We start from the raw sequence: 23,637 nt of genomic DNA on the forward strand, positions 1-23,637 counted from the left end.
GACCTCAGTAGGCCAGCCTCCAAAGCAGCCATTGTCTCTGTTGCCACCACTGGGAGACTAGTCCTCTTAGAATGCAGAAGACAGTTCTGGTGGCCTTCATTTTGCACAACATATTTGGGTGTTCAGGTCTATGGAGCCAAATGGCAGGAATCTCCATCGTGTTTTAATATTCAGGTGGGCAGCCATGTTGGTCTGAAGCAATCGGGCAAAGTTTGTGCACATACTAGGCTTATATCCAGAATTAATTCGGTTGGTCTTCAAGATGCCGCTCGGGGCTCAAACGTTGTTCTTTTTTTTCTGCATCTCTTATGGTTAGAGAGCACAAGCATCATATTCTCCAGGATCAAGCCTATAGAAGAGGGGGGAAAGATAAATGACAGCCGTTGTCTGAATGGTCCCCCCCCTCCAGTTTTCATGTTTTTCTGACTTTGTTTAAACTCTTTGATCTTGCTGGGTTCAAAGCACTGTGATTGGAATGGGGAGTTTATTTGTATGCCTCACTGGAAGAAAGAGTGTTTTGCTGAAAGAGAAACACTGACTTTTGTTGCTGGCTGCAGCCCTGCTGAGAATGATTGATTGCGACCTGCCAGGCGACTGGAGGAGACTGACAGGCAGCAAGGGAGGAACAAATGCTCAGAAGGGGACATGTTAAATTAGAATGAGGTTGTGGGGAGTTTTAGGAGCGTCAGCTGCTTCCTAGCCAAACACAAACTCTACCCCCTCGGAGAGTTACTCCTCTGCAGCTACCAAGAGAGGCTGCGCTCTGGGAAATTGCGTGTGGAGATATTGTGATCAGTCCTTAGATGGAAGGATGTGCGGAATGGATTAAGAAGCTGTGTGATTCCCTGTGGTAAGGAAAAAAACAGAACAATTGGTGCAGCAAGAAGAATGATTCATACCCCTGTCATTTCTACCACTTAATGCCTATGTTTCATCAGTGGTATCTGGAAAATATAAACTATAAACAAGTCTCAAAAATGCAAGATGATGCACCCTCAGGAGACAGTTGTTGACAGACAGAGGCAGCTGAGCAAGTATGAAATGTAGCCAAGACGTTGATGGCCCAACCAGTAGAGGCTTCTAGTACCCGCCTCCAACTTATCCACATCACAGCCCTGCCAGGGAGCTTGGGTCGAGAGTGACTGGCCTGCCATCGTGAGGGCTGCCGGTGCAAGCATTTGGCTTGTGTGCAGCCCCCCCCCCCCCCGTGGGCAAATGATGCCTCTCAGGGAGGTGGAAATGCAAGAGCTCTTCTTCCCCCTGAACCTTCTGTACAGGATGCTTCCAAACTGGGCTGCCCTGTTGTGTGGCCATCACTTGGAACACCTCTTATGTACCCTGAGCGACAGTCCTTGTGAGAAACTGACACAATCCGTTTCCATTCCCGCCAGTGCTTCACATGCTGCAGATGAGGGGTGTGGCATTCCAAGTCAAGAGCATAAGAAGGCCCCAAGCAAATCAACACCCAGCGCATCATAAAAAGCTGATGGAGATTTCACCAGGTCCTTCCCATGGCCCAGTAATTATGTCCCTATGGTCATCCTGTCCCAGGACAACATGAAGTGTAAAATGTTGGCTGTGTTTGCTTTCTTGTTCAGAAGGGGAGAGCTGGGTAAAGAACTGTGTGTGTGGTGTTGGGGGGGGGGGGGGGTAGAGCAAAGCCAGAAGAGCAGCTATCAAGTGCCAGAGCAACAAGGTCAGGGAGGTGGTTACGTCAAAGGACCTGAAAACCAAAGTTCTGTTTCAGGGGTCAAGTTGGGCAATGCAAAACAAAAACGGCTAAAGAGTGACTCCCCATATCCCAGGGTATCACCACCACCAGTCTCTTGGCTGCCACAGAAGTCAGCCCTGCGAGGTAGGATGCTTACAAGTGAGTCCAAGAAAGCAGTAATTCTGGTAGCTGTAGCTCATATGAGCTACAGCACTGGATTCAGACACAAGTCTTGATAGTAAAAACAGCAACCAGCATAAAATCATTTATTATAAAATTGTGCAGGAATACACCATAGAAAGTGAAATAATAGAGAAAATAATAAAGTAATAGAGAAAATAATAAAGTAACAGGTCTAAATCAAGCACATTAACAAGCATTAGTTCAAGATCTAGATACCCTCCTTAACATGTAGTATTAATTAGTTGGCAGATAGATTAGACTTTGAATTGTTTTATATAAAATGTGATGTTAAAATTTTGGTATTTCATACTCTGATGGCACCTGCTCTGAGCCTCATGGGAGGGGCGGAATAGAAAAATTAAGATTTATTTATTTATCCAGGAAGATGGAGCCCAACAGGGTTTCAGTGCCAAAGCCTTTCCAGCATACCCCCCTGAATAAAACACCGGCCCAACCTCAGACAGAGGACAGAACGTGAAGGAGACATCTTTCCTTTGTCCTCAAAGATCCACCTTAGTGAACCATGATCTTAATGAAGTGGTTGGGCCAAGGCGGAAGCAACAAACGGAAACAGATACAAGAGCCAGACTGAAGCACAAGAAGAACACCACAAAACAGAAATGAGAAGAGCTGCTCACCCCTTTCCTGTCTGTATTATGGAAACCTAATCAATTGATGCTGAACTATTGAGGTCCTTGGCCTTGATAAGGCATCCTCATCAGCATGATTGTAGTGGACCTATCAAATACATAGCAAATGGTATCACTTGACCAAAAAAGTGACTCCACTAAGATTGCCAATTAGAGCAACCTAATTGGGTCCAGTTTAAGCCAGCACCTTCTCCCACCCTTCAGTTCAGGCCCTAGTGAAATGGGTGCATCCTTCCCAGTTGTCTGTGGCCTTGAAACCACCAGGCCTAATGGTCTGACCGGCACCTGAGTTCCCCCCATCTCCCTAGTCTGACTCCTTCAAGTTACAAGTAGCTTTGCCTTGGTTCCCAGAGAAAAGGAAAACTTCCCTGGCTCCCTGCCTTGGCCTCAACCTGAACCATTTTTGAACTGATGAGAGACAACGAAAAAGGACCCACCTTTTGACCATTAGGAGACCTTGGACAGTCTGGTGCTTCATGGGTGGGCTTGGCGCTGGCAAAGAGAAGGGCAGGGGCTGATGCATGGGAGCCTCAAGAGGACACAACACTCCTATTGCCCAGGCGCTTTCTTTTCGGGTGGAAGAAAACACTCAAATCATAGAAATAGTAAGAGAGGAGTGAGAGGGAGAGAGAGAGAGGCAGGAAGTAGATGGAGAAGTAGAGGAAGTCAGGAAGAAAATATGGAAGGAATGAAGGAAGAAGGAAGGAAGGCAGGCAGGGAGGTAGATGGACTTGGAGGGGAGTGGGGGGAAAGGTTTTTTTTTAAGGGTCCGTGGGGGGGATTTGCAAGGGGGGAGCGATTAGGGGGGTGATTGGGGAGGAAGAGCGTGGGGTAGAGAGGGGTGGGAGCATGGTTGGGCAGTTTGGGGGGGCGCCTTTTGGGGGTGGGCGGTGGCAGACGGCGACGTGTGGGTGGGTGGGCCGGGGGATCCGTGGGGGAGGGGGAGTGTGGGGGCAAGTGTTGGGCATGTGGGGGATCCGCAGGGAAGGGTAGGGAGCGTGGGGGCGAGTGTTGGCTGTGTAGGGGGGAGGAAAACGGCGATGGGTGGGTGGGCGGCTTGGGGGATCCGGGGGGGAGCGTGGGGGAAATTTTTGGCCGGTTGGAGGGGTGGGAGACAGTGACAGATGGGTCGGCTGGTCGCTGGTGGAGGGGGGGGAGCGTGGCGGCGACTTGTGCGGGTGGAACGGCCGTGTAGGGTGGGAGGCACTGTGCCAGGGTGGAGTGGTTGGGAGGCGGGAACTCGTGGGGTCTGGCGAGTGGGTGGAGAGAAGGTGGAGAGAAGAGGGTGGAGAGAAGAGCTGGGAGGGTAGGTGGATAGCTTGGGGTGGCTTACCTGGGCATTTGCGGCAGGCGCTGCGGGCAGCTCAGCAGGGCCGCAAGGTAGCACTTCCGGGCGGCACTGCCCTCCCCCTGCTGGCCGCGGGTGGCGGTAGGCGTGGCGGTGGCCTGGGTCGGCAGTGGAAAAGGACCAGGGCCGCCGCTTCGAAGATGCGGCGTCCCTGCTCCTTTCCCTGCGTCGAACCCGGGAGTTGCCAGTCCAGGGTGGGCCAAGTGGCCAATGTGGAGGCATGCTGCGCGCGCCTCCCCATTGGCCACTTGGCCCCTGAGTGGCACTTGGAGGGGCCAATCAGGAGCTGCTTCACGGCTCCTGATTGGCCCCTCCAAGTTTTTATCACAGACGGGCCCCTCCCCTTTGCCCGCCAACACAGCCCTTACTGCTTTATTTTATCCGCTCCGTAAGAGCGGTTACAGATGCCTTATTTTTAAAAGGCAAAAAGAGAAACTTTCTGTTTGTGATCTATGCTGCGTTCACTGACTTTACGGCAGGAGAAAACAGAACTGCAGATCATCTTTGGGCCTGGGATTAAAGCCTTAACACAACCATGGAAGAGCTGTTTTCCCCAGGCTCCACAACACCCTTCCAGGGGGATCCCCGGTGGAGCATTGCCTCTGCCTTTGCAGTGTTAGCCAGCAGCCGTGGACCCCCCTCCCCCCAGTCTGGGCTCAGAGAATCAGGTCCTGCCCTTCCTCCCAGGCTAATCACCCCACATACCACTACAGGGTGAAATCTGGGTGTCTCCTGTCACCCTCATGATGGCACCCAGACCCAGTTGGACTCCTCTGCTTGCTGCTTTTTTAAAGGTTAATGCAAGTCCTTCTTCTCCTAAATAACATGAAGTTTAAACTTTGGACTACCGGCACTTGAGAACTGAAAAAATGAATCTCTTCAGATGGAGAGCTAGAGTGTCAGGGTTCATATGCAGGGGCATGCCATCATGAAAGCTCTCACCCACAGTCTTGCGTGGTACAGCCAAGACAAGAAGAAGAGTTGGTGCCTCTTTGCAAGGTTTCCAAGGAGGGAGTGGCAGCTAAACTTAAGTCTAGAGTCTGTGCCCACACCTTTCTTTGGTTGAAGACACAAGAAAGCAAAGCTTTGGACATTGGCAACAGGAAATACCGGGGAATGTTTTCTTCTAAGAAGCCATTTTGTTCCTGGCATAGAGAAGGCTGGTGAGGAAAGCACGGATGGAGACAATGTCTTTCAACCGGCCCTCACTTGAGAGGCAGCCCAGGAGGATGGGGCTGCTGCATGGCACAGCTGCTCCAAGTCCTTTTCATCGAATCATAGAATCACAGAGTTGGAAGGGACCTCATGGGTCATCTAGTCCAACCCCCTGCACTATGCAGGACACTCACATCCCAATTGCTCATCTCCTGTAACCTGCCACCTCCTTAATCCTTCACAGAATCAGCCTCTCCATCAGATGGCTATCTAGCCTCTGTTTAACAGTTTCCAAAAATAGAGAACCCACCACCTCCCGAGGAAGCCTGTTCCACTGAGAAACTGTCAGGAACTTCTTCCGGATATTTAGACAGAATGTATTTTGAATTAATTTCATCCCATTGGTTCTGGTCCATCCCATGAAGCTTTTCATTCTGTCTGCTGGAAAATGACTTTGTCAGCTGTGACTCCCTCCAGTCCTCAGTCCCCTGGCTCCCGTCCTTTGGGAAGAGCTCCTTTGCGAGTCCCATCGGAATGAAGGGCCCTCCCCTTATCTGGCAGAGCTCTCATTCCTTTAGATAAGGCACGCCAAGGGATCTTCCCAGCATATGGCACTCCCTGCTGAGCGGCGTCCGGGCTATGAGGGCCTTCAAGAACCAACCCCTCCCCTCTTCTGCAACTACTAACTGCTTCATTTCTAGCTGGACTAGCAAAAGTCTTTCCCGTGCCATGCTGCATAAAGAGCCACTTAGGAGGCCGGCCAGGCGCATGTCTCACTCCAGGCAGCCTGGGAAACGTGCTGCAAGAACAAGGTCTGTTCTGCCACTCGAATGGCTGTGCTCTTTCCAAGCATTTCCTGGCCTGGGCTGGCATCCTACTTCTGCTCGGCTGGGCGATGGGTAGGCGAAAGCGTGGCGATTTCTAGAGCGTTGCAGTCTTCGCTCAGGAAGACCAAGTCCTAGGAAAGAGGACATGGGGTTATAAGCAGTGCACTCCAGGAGTCTCCCAGGAGGGGAAAGAAAGACACACAAGCGGGAGTTCCACTGGACGGGTTCTTGCACCGCCCACATTTGTGACTGTGTGGCTCATGTGTGAGAGGATTGGACACTGGTGGCACCTCCTGGAAAACTAAGCTTGCCAACCTCCAGTTGGTGGCTGGACCTCCCCTGGAACTACAATGGATCTCCAGGCGACAGATCAGTTCCCTTGGAGAAAAGGGCTGCTTTGGAATGTATTGATGCCCCTCCCCTCCCCAAACTCTGCCCTCCTCAGGTGCCACCCTCAAAATATCCAGGCGTTTCCCAACCAGAGCTGGTCCCCCTACCTGAGGGTGGAGGCTGGGAAGCTGGGCCGGAAGGAGGGCAGGGACCTCTGTGGGGTAGAATGCCACAGGCAGACCCCCCTCCCCAACAGCCCTTTACTTCAGGGCATCTGAACACTGTCATCTGGGAAGATCCAGCCCTAGCCCAGATCTGCTCCTTCTGGTTTCTACTCTTCCTTTTTGTGTGGTTTTGTGTGTTGTGGGTGGCAGAAGCCTAACTTCATTTCCCTTTCCAAAGCATACAGATCCTTCATAAAGGGAGGGAGAGAGAACGGAGTACAGTTCTCTTGTCCTCTGGCTGCCCCCCCCCCCTTGAGGCATGGCCACCTTTTCCTTCCACAAAAAACAGGAGCCCAGCCTAGGTGAAAACTACAAGTCAGTGGCAGTGGCCCAGCCAATGGGACGAGCAGCAGAGTCCAGAAGGACAACCCCAGGCCTCTACTCCACCCTGAGGGCCCCTCTGGGCCCCCCTTGAGCTCCTCTGCCCAGGGGATCTTCCCGGCTGGTCTTGGTTAGGACTCTGGCATCCAGTCCATGGTAAGCTGGTTCTGTCAGGCATTTTGCAGCTCTGAAGAAGCAAGGTGAATTCCAGACATGTATCTCAAGTCCATTGGAGTCAAGATATCAGAAAAGAAAAAAGAAATCAGGCCCCAGGCCAGTATTATGCTTGTTTGCCCCGAGTCACTCTCGTGTCTTCTACTATCTTCACACATGTCCATCAAGCAATACAACTATGAAAGGACATGCAGCTACATCCATTCTGCCCCACTTTGCCTCATTCCTAAAAGCAGAAGTTGAAGGATGGGCCTTAGAGACGCACAATCATGTTGTCGACCCAGTGAGACAAACTACAATGAAATGGGGGGGGGGGAGTGTGTGTGAGCAGCCTGCTGCAGCCTGTGGAGAGCTCAGCTCTGACCCAGTTCTGTGGGAAACCCTCTTGTGGCCCCGGGCAAGGCCCCAGCCTACCCTTCTGCAGAAGGAGGTCATGATGGTATACAGGCTTCGTGCTTTCTCTTTCAGAGCAGTCACTTGGGGCACTCGCCGGCATCGGGAATATGCCACAAACTCTCTCAACTTTGCCAGGACACAGTAATTCTGCAATGAGAATGGGCAAAATCATTAACAATATTTTGTGGCTGGACTAGGATCGCCAGCTCTAGGCTGGGAAATTCCTGGCAGTTTGGGGGTCCTGGAGAGGGCAGGTGTGGGGGAGGGAACGCCTTGCAGCTGCCTACCAGTGGACCTGATCCCCATGACCTGGAAATGAGGGCCCACCTGGAAATTGGCAACCATAGGATGGAGAGTTATGGACCACCAATGCTACCGGAGCCTACTAACATCTACTAACTGTTGGCTTTTATGGCTACAAAATATTATTTTTAATTTTTATCCAAACTAAAATTAAAACAGGCTTTCAATGCTTTTTCTTTGTAGCGTAATACTAACCAGGGAACTCTCTTAGGGATGCAAGCTTCCAGGGGGGACATGGGGATCCCCTGGATTTACAGTTCCTGTCCAGACTACAGAGATCAGTTTCCCTGGAGAAAAGGACTGCTTGGGAGGGTGGAATCTATGGCACTGTAACCCACTGAGATCCCTGTCCTCCCCAGGCTCCATCCCCAAATCTCCAGGTGTTTCCTCATCTGGAATTTGGCAACCCTATACTTTCTATATTGAGTGCCTGCAGAGATCTCTCTGCCTTTCTTTTGAAAATAAAAGCCCACATTACACAATGTGCTGCACGAAATGGTGCCAAAGTGCTTTTCTGAAGAAGAAATCCATGCAACTGACTCAGCGTGGCTCTTAGTGAAATTAAAGAGGGGTAAGTTCTGTTACAATCCATGGGAATTCAAAGTGCTGAGCCCTGCCTGAATGGGGACCAGGCAGAAAAGGAAGCAAGGACTGTGCCTGTGGCAACAAAGCAGGCCGTGTTCTTCTGTTTCCCTTCCAGCAGACTGTGCAGCGTCTCCCAGGACAATCAGGAGCCAGGCACTTTTGGCTCTTGATACTGAGCTTATGATATTAATCATATCAATCTGGGTCAACTTTCCCTGGGTGACAAAAAGACTGTAGATGCTGAGATTTCAAGTGAGATCAGTGCAACTTGTGCAGCTGCTCAGCGCAGTACGACAGCCCCATTCACCAAATTTCCCTGGCAATGCAGCATGCTGAGGACTATCAGCATGAAAGGGCATCTTCAGCTCCACAGAAGCACCTCCAGAGCCGTGCTGGGGCAGGATCACAGGGGTCTCTCTCACCTCCCTGACCGACCAGACGGCTGGGTGGGAAGCAGGGCAAGAGGCCCTGGGCCTGGCAGGACCAATCTTGGCCTGTGCCCTTCTGGGACCGCCCTGAGGACACTGAAGCAAGCTGCCGAGCCCTTTTGCAGCAGCTCTTTCAAGGACTGTGCTGCCCACTCAGCTAAGGCAGGATGTTCGTCCTCCTGTCAGTCATTGGCATTTTGTAACTGGTTTGAGCCTTGGAAAATGTCCTAAATATGGGCAGGACCATCATTCAGTGGCACACATAACATCTCAGTTCCCAATCCAGATTCTGGGCAAGTTTGGGCAAGTTTGGATGCTCAAGCAGAGAACAGCCTGTCTGCTGCCTAGAGATTTCTGTAGCACAAAAAACTTCCAATGAGGAACCCAACAGCTTAACAAGGAGCCCACTGGCCCTTCCAAGGCAATCGTGAGCAGGGCCTTTGCAACAGCTAATGGAAGATGCTATTGCATTTGCCTGGCTGGCTGACACAAAAATAAAGTGAACCCAAAACTTTGTTATTGCCCCTTTCCCTACTCTGCTCTAAATTCAGTGTTCCCTTTGACATTAAGCACTTCCTTACTCCAAGTGAGGTTTACCTATGTCATTGAGGCTCTTGCTGAGAATAATGGAGCTTCCCCCTAGCTAAGTCATCCCTCCTGCTTTCTCAATGGCAGCGCAGAAACATCGATGCAACCCGCCCCCCTCCCCAGCAGTCTGCCAAGTTCAGAATATACATTAAGCCTTGCTTGGTTAGAGGCAAGAGCTGAAGGCCCTCTTTGTGCTTCCATGTCTCCCCTTTCTGGTATCCAGGATCTCTGAACATGGAGATCTGCTAACAGGGCTAGTTGCTATTAACCGACAAACACTCTATGGATTTCCCAAATGCTTCTGCCACTATCTCTTGTGACAGTGAGTTCCACAAACTCCAGTTCTCCTCCTACATTTAATGGAGAATGCCTCTGTTCTGTTTGCCCCGAACTGAGCACTGGTGGCTTTCATCCGCTCTAGGAGGGAAGGAGCAAGAACTCATCTGCTGCTGACCTTCACCCTTTCCATGCCCTTCCTGGGACTCTGGTATCCTTTCCCAGGTGGAGACACAAAACAGCACAAGCCTCCCCAGCATGTCCTGAAATGTCTCCCTCCCCCTCTGGCCTTCAGCTGAGGAACTTGCACCTTACACAGCATTTGGGGGCCTTTCACTTGCACCTCCCCATGAAAGGCCACCTCCTGCTGCTAGCTTTGACTTTGCATCCTTTTTGCTCTCTGCCCCCACAGAGCTGCACTCCGGATGCTGAGGGAGGCCACCCCACAGAGAACTGCCTTCTTCTCCAGGAAAACTGTCCAGTCTCTTTTCTGAGGCCAGCCCTTTTTCTTTCCCGGGCTAACATCCTTTCTCTCAGAGCCAACTCACATGTATGTCCAGATACAGCCTGGGCAGGGTCTTCACACACAGCTCCTGAAGTCAAAACAAAGAGCATCAGACATATTTTTGCTGGACTTTCCCACCCCTTATTCTACCTCCATAGAGAAATTATTGTCATAAAAAAGAATGTTTAAAAACCAGCCCTCACCACCGTTTCGGACTTCTGTAGATTCACATAACTTTCTGTGATCTCCTTCCCCAGGGCCAAGACCCTCGAGTAGCATGTTGGAGGTGCCGAGCTGACAAGCAGAAAGGCCCCGAGCAGAGTGGCCAGCCCCAGCAGTCGCTTCATGTTGGTGAAAGGGGCAGCAGTGAAATCCCACGTCTCTGGGCCGAGGGAGAAGCCTGGGTGGTGGACGCCCCTTCCTGCTCAGCCTGAGGCTTAAATAGGCTCCAGTGTGAGGGAAGAAACCTCTGGGGGTGGTCCTGGGAGCTGGCGACGGCCAGTTGAAATTTCCTGCTGAGCTGTGAGCCAAACCTGCAAGTGTTTTTTAACCCTAAGGCAAAGCAAAGAGGAGCACACATTACCACACAAACGCCACTGGAACACTTTATGCCCCAGAGAAAAAGCCCAAACAAATACCTTATGAAACACAGAGGCCCTCTTGCTTAAAGAAGACAGGGGCTCCCCAAAGTGCTCCAGGCTGCAGCATCTCCCTAAATGCCTGGCCTCATTCCTCAGCCCCAGAGGAATTGCTGGGCTCTCCTGCCCTGGACCGTTAAGGGCAAAACCCAAGTCCAGCCATCTCCCATTTGCAATCTTCCCTTGAAGCATTTCTGTTGGAGGACTGCCCCTTGTTGGCCAGCTATCAATTCACTTGTCAGAAGGGAAACCTCCGGGAGATTAAAGCACAAGACTGCTGAACTTGCTCAACTGGTGCAGAGGTTTGGGCTGGGTTGCCACCAATATGCGGACGAAACCCAGCTCTTTCTCCTGATGGATGGCTGCCCTGACTCTCCCCCAGAAACATTAGCCAACTGCCTGGAAGCAATGATGGGATGGCTCAAGCAGAGTCGTTTGAAGCTCAACCCTCCAAAGATGGAGGTCCTGTGGCTGGGTATCTGGGTGTGAATCTGGCCAGGAATCTGGGCATGAATAGGCTGCCTAAGGAGGTGGTGAGCTCCCCCTCACTGGCAGTCTTCAAGAAAAGGCTGGATACACACTTTTCTTGGATGCTTTAGGATGCTTAGGGCTAATCCTGCGTTGAGCAGGGGGTTGGACTAGATGGCCTGTATGGCCCCTTCCAACTCTATGATTCTATGATTCTATGATTCTATGATTCTATGGGTAGGAAGGGCCCAAGTGAGGAAGTGAGCTTACCCACCCAGGATGGAGTGCCACCATCAGTGGCCCACTCCGCCAGGAATCTGGGCATAATTCTTGATGCCTCCCTCTCAGTGGGGGCTCAGGTTGTGGTTCTTGTTATTACCTTCAAGGCCATACGCAGTCTGGGCCCAGTGTACCTGAGGGATCACCTCTCTGCTTAGACCCCTCAAGGAGCCTTATGCTTGAGCAATTCCAACTTCCTGGTGATCCCTGGTCCCTGGGAAAGTCGCTTGGCCTCAACCAGGGCCAGAGCTTTCTCCATCCTGGCCCCACCTGGTGGAACGAGCTCCCAGAGGAGATCAGGGCCCTGACAGAACTTAAACAGTTCTGCAGGACCTGTAAAAGGGAGCTCCTCCACCAGGCATTTGGTTATGGTCAACCTGAACCATTGCCTACCTCCCTCCTATGGCACCCACCATAATTCTGCCCAACCCACTGGGCTATTCATAGGTGTTACTTTACTGTTTAATTTTTCTACGGTTCCATGTTCCTTGTTGTTTCACTTCATTCATTATTGTTAAACTTAAAAGTGATAACAAGAACCTTAAGTCTGATCCAGAATTCAACCGGAAGCCAGCGCAGCTGCTGGAGGATGGGCTGAATGTGGGACCACCGAGGTTTTGCTGTGAGGACCCTGGCGGCTATGTTCTGGACTAGTTGCAGTCTCCGGATCAAAGTCAAGGGCAGGCCTGCATAGAGCAAGTTGCAGAAGTCCAACCTAGAGGTGACCATCACATGGATCACTGTGGCCGGGTGTTCCGGAGCCAAGTAGGGTGCTAGTAGTTTGTCTTGGAGAAGGTGGTAGAATGCCTGCCATGCTCCCGTCACCACCTGAGCCCCCACTGAGAGGGAGGCATCAAGAATCACGTCCAGATTCCTGGTGGAGTGGGCCACTGATGGCGGCACTCCATCCTGGGTGGGTAAGCATGCTTCCTCACTTGGGCCCTTCCTACCCAGCCACAGGATCTCTGTCTTTGAAGTGTTGAACTTCAGATGACTCTGCTTGAGCCATCCCATCACTGCTTCCAGGTAGCTGGCTAATGATTCTGGAAGAGAGTCAGGGCAGCCATCCATCAGGAGGAAGAGCTGGGTGTCATCCGCATATTGGTGGCAATGCAGCCCAAACCTCCACACTAGTTGAGCAAGAGGATGCATAAAGATATTGAATAAAATTGGAGAGAGAACTGTCCCTTGAGGGACTCCACATGCCAGTTGGTGACAGCTTGATGTTCTTTCTCCTAGTGTTACCTTTTGTCCGTGATCCCGGAGGAAGGAGATCAGCCACCAGAGGGCAGTTCCCCTGATTCTGGCATTGGGAAGGCAGTGAGCTAGAAGCTCATGATCGACCATGTTGAATGCTGCTGAGAAGTCTAATAATACAAGCAGCGCTGCCCTGCCCTTGTGCAACTGGCGATGGAGGTCATCCCTCAGGGCGACTAACGCTGTCTCTACCCCATGGCCAGGCCGGACACCTGACTGGGATGGGTCTAGGACCAAAGCTTCTTCCAAGAATGCTGACAGTTGGTCCACAACTGTCTTTTCAAGCATCTCCCCTAGAAATGCTAAGTGCGAGATGGGGCGGTAGTTGGAAGGCTGTCGCGGGTCCAAAGATGGTTTTTTGAGCAGTGAGCAAACCACTGCTTCTTTTAACCCTTCTGGGAATTCTCCTGTCAACAGGAAGAAATTGATTGTCTCCTGGGGGGGGGGGCACTACTCTTCTATCAGTTGTTTTTAGGAGCCATGATGGGTATGGGTTTAAGGAGCAGTGGCTAGCTTTGCTGCCTTTAACATCTTGTCCACTTCGTTTACTCAATGTACTCTCCAGAGACGGCCAAGTGGCCTCTAGTTCACTGTCTGTCTCCAAAGTTGGAGGGAGGTCGTGGTGGAGTGTCAACATTTTGTCTGCAAAGTGGCTCAGTGCAGATCTGGTGAGAGCCAGGTGGAACCCTACTGGCTGCTTCTTTCACCCTATCCCTATTGAACCAGGAGCTCCACTACTGTTGCCTGCTGACCCTGAAGCAGACTGGAGAGCAGCCAAGCAAAGCTACCAGGTGGTTGTTGCTTTTCACGGGCAGAATATCTGGACTGGAACTCTGACACATGATGATATTGTCTGTTCCAGTGACATGCAATGTGACATGCAGTTTTTGTTTACAGATATAGATAGAGGATGGGAGGCCTGACCAGAGGTTACCAGAGGGTGAGGTGCTTGACCAGCATCCTGTGGTAGGATGCCATAAGAAAAGAAACATGTAAGACCCTGGCAGAGAGAAGATAGCAAATCAGCTTCCCAACCCCTGGGTTCAATGACACTGATTCAGAGATACCCCCATGGAGTGACCGGCTGCACCCCTTCCATGCCCAGGGCATGACATCATGCACAGGTTGGAATTTACAACCAATTTGTTTACCTTTCCCTGGAACACAAAAACAAACTTGAATGGAGAGAGAGAGACAGAAAGAAGGGCCTCATGATTTAACCAGTGACATTTTTAAGATGCCTGGCTTGTTTGCTTTTCATTTTCCTGAAAAAAGGGGGAAACAAAATATTTTTAAAAATATGAAAGGACTTTCTGTTTGGAGACAAATTCCTCTTGAGTAGGAAAAGTCCAGAGAACCATGAGACAGATTTCCCTATTATTCCCTTCTAGTGGACAAATTATACAAGTAAAAATCTGTTTTTTAATGAATAAGCTTATATAAAAATAGCTCCGTGACCACAAGAGGCACTTCATGAAATGTACAGTCAAAAAGGAAAACATCCCTAGACAGAGGCATCTTGTGCACAGAGGAAATGGCCAGTGGGGAACTTGTAGAAGTTGCGATTAGAACAACAAAAGGGCCTCCAGGAAAGCCAGAGAGTGACTCTGAGTTCTTTGAGCAAGGCTTTAGCATGTTTGGCTCTCATCAGGGCCCTGCCTGAATTCCCACAGTTCCGCAGGGCCTGCAAAAGGGAGCTCCTTCACCAGGGATTTGCTTAAGGCTGACCGGCCCAACAACATCTTCTGGTTCCCCCCCCCGGCACCCCCTTTGCATGACTGAATATGACCTACATAAGGGTTCCGTTAAAGTTACTACCTCTGTTGAACAATGTTTCTGTTGAAATATTCTCCTTGATATGTTATATGTTATGTTATGATTGTTATATTAGTTACTGGAATTTAAACCCGCTATAGGCAAATACAGCAGGTGCTAGCGGGCAGTGGGTGGGTGGGTCTCAAACATGGCGAACCTTTTCCTTGTGCCGCCATGAAGCTTTTCCCCCCTCCCCCCTCCCGCCCCTTCAAGTTTTTATCCCGAATCGCCCCGCTCCTTTCTCCTCCCACATAGGCCTTACCCTTTTATTCTTACCACTCCCGCGGAGCGGTTTACAGATGATGTTCCATGATGTTTTATGTAACACCCATGATGTTTTATGTAAACCGCCCAGAGCTGTATGGAAGGGCAGTATAAAAATCTAAACAAACAAACAAACAAACAAACAAACAAACCAGGTTTCAAGCCCAGTTTGGATCCATTTGATTGAGGGAGGAGGGTATCATAGATTGAGGGAGGAGGGTAAGGCAAGCTCTCATTTTCTCCACTTGTAAGTTTCTGTCTCTTGAAGAGGTTTTTTTCACTGTTCTCCAGGTATTTTGCTCCCTGCCACAGTTGATTTGATTTTACACAGGTTTATGTCCAGCATAAAAAACTGCAGTTTAAATCTTCAAGGAAAAATTGATGTAATATTGAATCAACCACTAGAGGGAGCATCCCCCACCCCTATCCATCAGTAGTTCAGGCAGGCTCCAGCTGGTTGTGGAACTGGGCAATGTGCTGCTGGAGACGGAAGTCTGTAGTCCCTGGGCAATCCTGGTCAGTGTCTCCATTGTCCAGGCCACCTGTTAAGGTTGGCCACTGGTCAAAAGATGAAAGGGGGCTGATGTTGTTTTATGTAAACCACCATTTGTTGTTGTTGATAGGAGCAAAGTCGTGTCCGACCCATCGCAACCCCATGGACAATGATCTTCCAAGGCCTTCCTGTCGCCTACCATTCCCCAGAGTCCATTTAAGTTTGCACCAACTGCTTCAGTGACTCGATCCAGCCACCTCATTCTCTGTCGTCCCCTTCTTCTTTTGCCCTCAGCCGCTCCCAGAATTAGGCTCTTCTCCAGGGAGTCCTTCCTTCTCATGAGGTGGCCAAAGTATTGGAGTTTCATCTTCAGGATCTGGCCTTCTAAGGAGCAGTCAGGGCTTATCTCCTCTAGGGCAGAGTCTGCACTTTCTTTATTCCATTGTCAATCTTGTTGAATTCAGATCGCTTTGAACTCGATTCTTCCTCTCCCCCCCTCCCCATTGAAACAGGAAAGTATTCTGGACGTGGTTAGGGAGGCTCAGAAGAGGGGCAGGGCTAATCTCCTCTAGGGCAGAGTCTGCACTTTCTTTATTCCATTGTCAATCTTGTTGAATTCAGATCGCTTTGAACTCAATTCTTCCTCTCCCCCCCTCCCCATTGAAACAGGAAAGTATTCTGGACGTGGTTAGGGAGGCTCAGAAGGGGGCAGGGGAGAGGAGCCAGGCAGGGAGCCTCTTTCTTTTCTTGGAGGGGAGGGGGAGAGGATTGAAAAAGGCAGAGGAGGGAGGAAAAATCCAGGACCGACAGAAGTTGAGAGAAATTAGGGGCTTCTCCTTTAAGGCAAGCGTGTCACATGACCAGGTGTAGCCTGTCAGAGGTACTCTACCACGGAGCTTTCTTTCGCAAATGGATATTCAGGATTAAAAGCAGTCTGAGATAAAGCACAATAAAGTTAGGGTCACTCTGAATCAATCCTTCTTGCTGCAGAAGGAAATTTTAAATCGGCCAAAATCCAAATGGAAATCGCATTCTGTTTAGAGGGCAGGGACTGAATCGATCTGGGGTTGGAATAAAAGCTCTGTGCCGTTTACACCCAGGTTTGATCGCCTTGCAGTCCAAGGGACTCGCAAGAGTCTTCTCCAGCACCATAATTAAAAAACCTCAATTCTTTGACGCTCGGCCTTCCTTATGGTCCAACTTTCATAGCCATACTGGGAAGACCATAGCCTTGACTAGACGCACTTTTGTTGGCAGGGTGATGTCTCTGCATTTTAGGATGTTGTCTAGATTTGCCATAGCTTTCCTCCCCAGGAGCAAGTGTCTTTTAATTCCTTTGCTGCGAAGCGTGGCTCCCCATTGGCCGCTTGGCCCGGCCTTGCCTGGGCCAGCCAGGGAGTCACCGCTCTGAGGAAGAAGCCTTCCCCTGAGGAAGAAGTCCACCGGCCAGCTTCCCCTTGGCCTCGGGAAAGGAGCAGGGCCGCCGCGTTTTCAACGCAGCGGCCCTCCTCCTTTCCCACCCCGGGTCCCTTCACGCTGTGGGTGGGGGGCTGCGGAAGGCGAGGGCCTTCTCCTGGGCCCAGGAACAGCATCGCCGCATCGCAGATGCGGTGTGGCTGTTCCTGGGCCCGGCTGGATGCCCCAGGTTGCAGCCGGGTGGCCGGCTCACAGAACCGCTGATTGCGCTCCCGCCCACCTGGGAACGCCTTTAACCTGGGGGGGGGGGAATAGTTCCGGGGGGAACCCTTCCCAGCCACCCTGCCAGTGGTCCAGGGCAGCCGGGAACGGCTAGCGCCCGCTGTATTCTTTTTACAGAGGGCTTAATAACTAGTAAATTGGATAAATAAATAAAATAAATAATTTGAACCCACTTGCTCCTAGTCCTCGTCTCTAAAGCTGCAGTCAATGAATTGGCCCCCTCTTCAATACGTTTGCCCCCTTTGATGTAGTTAAACAGAGCTCTCCTCTCACCCCCTGCCCTCCTCTTCTGCAGACTACACAGGCCCAAGTCTCCCAGCCTCGCCTTATAAAGCGTGGATTCCAACCCCTCCACCGCCCTAGCTACCCTATTGCATTATTGGCTCATATGCAGTTTATTGCCTGCCAGAACTCCTAAGACACTTTCCCATGTACTATTATCAAGCCAGGTATCCCCCAACTTATATTTATGCAGCACCTTATTACCCGATTGTAATACTTCATACTTTTCCGTGTTAACATTTGTTTTCATGAATATGGCCCAATTTTCCTCTCTATCTCCTTTCCTCTGAAGCATTAGCTATCCCTCCCAATTTAGTGTCATCTGCAAATGTGATCAGTGTATCCTACAGTGCCTCATCCAAACAATTGATGAAAATATTAAACAACTAGTAATAAAGCCTGCTGTATGACGAATACAGCAGGCGCTAGATACGTACAGTCTTGCATGTCGGTATGTGGCGGCGTCCTGATGGCGGGGGCTCCGTCGGGCGGCGGGGCCTCCCCTGGGCGGTGGTCTCACGGTGGCGGCTTTCTCAGGCGGCGGCTCTCTCAGGCGGCGGCCTGACGCGGCGAGAAGCGCTTCGTGCCTCTCGCCGCGTCAGGCCGGGAGCAACTGCGAGCCGCGCTGCGCGCGGCTCGCAGTTGCTGGGCCTGGGAATCAGCCGATTGGTCCCTCCGATTGTCTGTCCGAAGGAAGGGTCCAATCTGGACCCTTCCTCATCCCGGACACATCCCGCCCCAGAACCCCTTACCGCTTTATTTAGGCCGTGGCGCCCGCGGCGCCGCGGGCAGTGTTTAGATACCAGCCCCAGCACAGAACTCTGTGGTTCTGGTCACCCCCTTCCAAGATGAAGATGAACCACCCTTTGGGGTTTATCAGCCAGCCAATTGCAAATCCATTGGATGGTGACCTTATCCATCCCAGTATCATTATACCAAAATATGTGTCAGGTTCTCAGATAAGTGCCCTGGAAATGCAAAAGCTGACTTCCCAGCCTTCATTTGGTAAAAAAGCAGCTCTCTAGTAATTTTCATTGTGAAGATATGTGCTTTTCTACATATCTCCACAAGGAAAGGGGCTAGAAAAAGTGTTTTGAATGCTGCTTTTATTTTCTTTAAAAATCTTTTAAAATAGCTTTTCAAATATTAAAAATCCTAATTTTCAAATCTTACTTTTGATGGACCTTTCTGTGCCTACCCTTATAGACAAAGTACAAAGACTCCACAGTTCTTAGCCTGGTCCGCAATTAAATTACCCTTGCCATGTCGACATCGTCTCTGCGTAAAATAGCCAGGCATTCTGCCTCTGACCCTGCGGCAGCAGCATGAAAGCAGACAGGACAAATGCCTCCTGCTCAGCCAGTGCTGGCCTCCAATGACTCTATGCATCAAAAGGTCTAAGAACACAATCAGTTCTGTGTGTTCTGGCTATTAGACCTTCAGGCCAGATTTGTTTTGCATTAAAGCTCCATAGTCCCGCTTCTGCTTTCCACTCCTGTGTGCTTTGACTGCAGCCTTTTCTTTAAGGAATGTGTCCACACAGCTGAACAAGATACCTCCCTGTGGGATAGCTACATTTGAACATGTGTTATAATTTACGGGTTATAACTTCAACATGTGTTCTAACTTTATAACACTTTAACATGTTATAATTTCACTTTCTAAATCTGTAGGTTCTTCAAAAGGAGCTTCTTGGAAGGAATGTGACATCCTTTCACCTCTTCCATATAGTTCTTCAGTGTATTGTTCCCATCTTTATTTTATCATGTTAAATTAATGTATTTCCATGTTGATCTCTCAGCATGCCTAACTGCTTTACATTTCCCTTTGATTTTTTGGTTTTTATTTATTTGTTTATTAAATTTCTAGCCTGCCACTCCCAAAAGGCTCATGGCGGTTTACAATATGCATAAAATCCCCAATAAAATTACCCCTAAAACTATAATATGCATCACAGTCCAACACAAATCTAAAATATACTGCGGCGAAAAAAAATTGACTGAAAAACACACCCGCTCTCACCTCCGGGGGTGGACAAAAGAGGCTATCGATCTTAGTCCGCCAACAGAGTGACCCAGGAGGGGGGGTCTAGATCTTCGTTAGTGCGCCAGCCTCAACCATAGACCTGGCGGAAGAGCTCGGTCTTGCAGGCCCTGTGGAATGCCGAAAGCTCCCTCAGGGCTCATAGCTCTTCCAGGAACTCATTCCACCAGGCAGAGGTCAGGACCAAAAAGGCCCTGGCCCTGATCGAGGCCAGGCGCGCTTCCTGGGGGCTGGGTATGACCAATAAATTTGCATCAGCAGAGCGTAAAACTCTGCTGGAGGCATAGGGCGAAAGGTGGTCCCTCAAGTATGTGGGTCCCAGACCGCGCAGAACCTTAAAGGTAAGTACCAAAACTTTGAACCAAATCCAGGCAGCAACCAATGCAGCTGCTCCAACACAGGCTGGATATGGGCCCTCCAAGATGTCCCTGTGTGGACCCTAGCAGCCGCATTCCGTACCAGCTGTAACTTCCGGATCAAGCTCAAGGGCAGGCAAATTACAGAAATCTATTCTGGAGGAGGATCACTGTAGCCAGCTGTTCAGGGGACAGGTAGGGAGCTAGTAGCCGAGCCTGGCGAAGATGGGAAAATGCCTGGGTGGCTACTTTCTTGACTTCAGCCTCCAGCATTAACGAGGCATCAAAGGTCACTCCCAATTTCCTGGCCTGGGATGTGATGACCAGTTGCGTCCCTGCCAAGGTGGGAAGGCACACTTCCTGATCTGCCCCCCTACCCCCCACCTTGGAGGGGTTGAGTTTCATGCGACTCTGCTCGAGCTACCCAGCCATGGCTTCCAAACATCTGGCAAATGGGTCCGGGGGAGAGTCCAGGCGGCCGTCCATCAGGAGATACAGCTGGGTGTCATCCACATATTGGTGACAACCCAAGCCGTAACTCCACACCAGTTGGAACAGATTGTTGCTGTTGCTTTCTTCTATTTATTTACACTGGTCATTATAATAGTTCTCTTTGTCTCTATGGGTGAGTCACTGAAATGCTACATTGAGGCTTTTGATTCAATTTCTGTCACTTTTTATTTTTGCTATCATTCGTCTTTAGCTATATTAGAAGTTTTATCAGACATCCATTGAGGTTTTTCTTTTCTGTTAGTTACAGGAATAGTCTTTTCAAATTCTTCCTTGATATCTCTAGTTTCCACAATTCTTCTGGCTCTTGTTCACTTGAACCTAGTAATGCAGATCTATTCATCAATCATCAGAACGGCCAAAGCTGAGAGTGAGCTAAGATTGGCCAGGGAAGCCCACTGTAACAAGAAAAGATTTTTCAGTTATGTGAGGAGCAAACGTAAAGTAAAGGAGGCAATAGGCCCACTTTTGGGTGCGGATGGACAAACTCTAATGGAGGATGCAGAGAAAACAGAAAGGCTCAGCGCTTATTTTACATCTGTTTTTTCCCACAGGTCAAAGGGTTTAGGCACATCTAGAGATGGCAGTAGCCAAGAGATAGTGTCTGGGTGGCAGGTTAACATGGACAGGGAGGTTGTCGAGAGGCATTTAGCTGCACTGGATGAGTTCAAATCCCCTGGTCCGGATGAAATGCACCCAAGAGTGATCAAAGAACTTTCCGGAAAAGTTGCAGAACCCTTGTCCATCATCTTCGGGACTTCTTTAAGGACTGGTGATGTCCCGTAGAAGTAGAAGAGAGCAAACATTATTCCAATCTTCAAAAAAGGGAGGAAGGATTACCCGGTAAACTACAGACCAGTGAGTCTGACCTGTGTTGTGGGGAAGATAATAGAACAGATATTAAAGGGAGTGATCTGCAAACATCTGGAGGACAATTTGGTGATCCTGGGGAGTCAGCATGGATTTGTCTCCAACAGGTCATAGAATCATAGAATCATAGAATCATGGAAGGGGCCATACAGGCCATCTAGTCCAACCCCCTGCTCAATGCAGGACTAGCCCTAAGCATCCTAAAGCATCCAAGAAAAGTGTGTATCCAACCTTTGCTTGAAGACTTCCAGTGAGGGGGAGCTCACCACCTCCTTAGGCAGCCTATTTCACTGCTGAACTACTCTGACTGTGAAAAACTTTTTCCTGATATCTAGCCTATATCGTTGTACTTGAAGTTTAAACCCATTACTGCGTGTCCTCTCCTCTGCAGCCAGCAGAAACAGCATCCTGCCCTCCTCCAAGTGACAACCTTTCAAATACTTAAAGAGGGCTATCATGTCCCCTCTCAACCTCCTTTTCTCCAGGCTGAACATTCCCAAGTCCCTATCTTCAACCTATCTTCATAGGGCTTGGTCCCTTGGCCCCAGATCATCCTCGTCGCTCTCCTCTGTACCCTTTCAATTTTATCGACGTCCTTCTTGAAGTGAGGCCTCCAGAACTGCACACAGTACTCCAGGTGTGGTCTGACCAGTGCCGTATACAATGGGACTATGACATCTTGTGATTTTGATGTGATGCCCCTGTTGATACAGCCCAAAATGGCATTTGCCTGTCAGACCAACCTGGTTTCCTTCTCTGACCAAGTAACAGGTTTGCTGGATCATGGAAATTCAGTTGATGTCGTTTACTTGGATGTTAGTAAAGCTTTTGATAAGGTTCCTCATGATGTTCTGATGGATAAATTGAAAGACTGCAATCTGGATTTTCAGATAGTTAGGTGGATAGGGAAGTGGTTAGAGTTGTTGTCAATGGTGTTTCATCAGACTGGAGGGAGGTGAGTAGTGGGGTAACTCAGGGCTCGGTGCTCAGTCCAGTCCTTTTTAACATATTTATTAATGATCTAGATGAGGGGGTGGAGGGACTACTCATCAAGTTTGCAGATGACACCAAATTGGGAGGACTGGCAGATACTCCAGAAGCTAGAGACAGAGTTCAACGAGATCTGAACACAGTGGAAAAATGGGCAAATGAAAACAAGATGCAATTTAATAAAGATAAGTGTAAAGTTCTACATCTGGGTCAGAAAAATGAAAAGCATGCCTACTGGATGGGGGATACGCTTCTAGGTAACACTGTGTGTGAACGAGAACTTGGGGTTACTTGTGGATTGTAAGCTAAACATGAGCAGGCAATGTGATGCAGCAGTAAAAAAGGCAAATGCCATTTGGGGCTGTATCAAAATCACAAGATGTTATAGTCCCATTTTATACGGCACTGGTCAGGCCACACCTGTGTCAAGCGCAGACAAAACTCACAAACAAACTTCTATAAGAAGAAAGCTTTAATTGGAAGTAGATTTGGTCACTATAACATTCGAAGTCAAGACTGTTCGATACCAGGACAGCAAGCAGTTATCAATACATTTCTCCCGCCTAAACCCAAGCGTTCCCAAGGGAGGGGAGAACCCCCTCACACAGGTGCCATCCCAGGCTTCCTGCCAAGGTGTTGCAGTTAGCACAGCCTTGGTCAGGCCGGTGCCTCGGGCTAGCTGATAAAATATTTACAGGAACTGGGCAACATTGTTTCACATCGGGGAGACTATGCAGTGTGAAAATGCAAGGATCAAAGAAGGGGGGGAATCAAAGGAAAACTACAGGCATAAGCATTCTGGTTACATGGGAACGTTTCTGAAAAGGCACAGCACTTCAAGATGGAGTCTTTCATGTTCACTGAGAACTCAAGCATGGCAGAGAGCAGGGACTGATCCTGACATTCCTCCAGTCCAGAAACAACCTCCCCTCATCCAGCGTCCCTGGGCCGTGGGGAAAGCAGGAATTCCCCGTGAAATTCCCGCAGCAGCTTTGGTGTCCATATATTACCAGCCTCCACCCACTCCCGGTCCCCCATGGGAAATTCTTTACAGTCCACTAGGTACTGCAACTTCCCCTTATGCCAGCCAGAGTCCAGGATCTTGTTTACCTCATAATGCGTGTCCTTGTCCACAAACACAGGAATAGGGGTGGCAGAAGGCGGGTGCCAGTCATCTGGGGGCGCGGCACATTTCAGCAGGCTGGAATGAAAAACAGGGTGTACATTTTGGTAAGTCTTAGGCAAGGAGAGCTCCACAGTTACGGCATTGATCAAGCGTTTCACAACAAATGGCCCCACAAACTTCGCCCCCAGCTTGCGCGAAGGTTGTTGACACCGAAGGTTCTTAGTAGACAAATAGGCCAGATCCCCCACCATCCAGGCGGGAGCTGCGGCCCGCTTTTTGTCCACTTGTGCTTTGTAGGAGCGCTTAGCCTCATCCAGGCAGGACACGATGGAGGGCCAAGCTTTGGAGATTTCCCCCGCTCACTTCTGAATATCTGGAGCATCCAGGGAAGAAATGTCCCAAGTGGGCACCGTGGTGAAATCGGCCCCATAAACCACTTTAAAAGGGGACACCCCGGTGGATGTGTGAACCCCATTGTTGTAAGCAAACTCCACCAAGGGGAGGAAGGAGACCCAATCATCCTGCTGGTGATTTATGAAACAAT

General features: G+C 49.9%; 1 protein-coding gene across 2 annotated transcripts; it reads right to left on the bottom strand.

The window, feature by feature from the left end:
- Window positions 1–3,502: 3,502 nt before the first annotated feature.
- On the bottom strand, window positions 3,503–10,408 carry CYTL1 (cytokine like 1). 2 transcript variants are annotated; one of them, XM_077301575.1, is made up of 4 exons: window positions 10,211–10,408; window positions 10,048–10,092; window positions 7,338–7,466; window positions 3,503–6,005 (listed from the first exon to the last, which is right to left on the bottom strand). In XM_077301575.1, exons 1-4 carry the CDS (start codon window positions 10,349–10,351, stop codon window positions 5,922–5,924), a joined length of 399 nt encoding a protein of 132 aa, XP_077157690.1. In that variant the 5' UTR covers window positions 10,352–10,408; the 3' UTR covers window positions 3,503–5,921. The 2 variants fall into 2 exon arrangements, with proteins under 2 accessions (XP_077157690.1, XP_077157689.1); XM_077301574.1 differs by having other exon boundaries at window positions 10,208–10,408.
- Between the last annotated feature and the right edge of the window lie 13,229 nt (window positions 10,409–23,637).

Source organism: Paroedura picta, chromosome 10 (genome assembly GCF_049243985.1).
Source record: "Paroedura picta isolate Pp20150507F chromosome 10, Ppicta_v3.0, whole genome shotgun sequence".
Classification (NCBI taxonomy): domain Eukaryota; kingdom Metazoa; phylum Chordata; class Lepidosauria; order Squamata; family Gekkonidae; genus Paroedura; species Paroedura picta.

Excerpts from the sequence above, each read along its gene's own strand:
- CYTL1 (XM_077301574.1), bottom strand. The coding sequence starts at position 10,351 with ATGAAGCGACTGCTGGGGCTGGCCACTCTGCTCGGGGCCTTTCTGCTT. Across the intron at positions 7,467-10,047 it reads GGCTGTATCTGGACATACAT|AATTACTGTGTCCTGGCAAA; the intron begins GTGAGTTGGCTC and ends TTCTCATTGCAG. Across the intron at positions 6,006-7,337 it reads TGACCTCCTTCTGCAGAAGG|GACTTGGTCTTCCTGAGCGA; the intron begins GTAGGCTGGGGC and ends CCTCTTTCCTAG.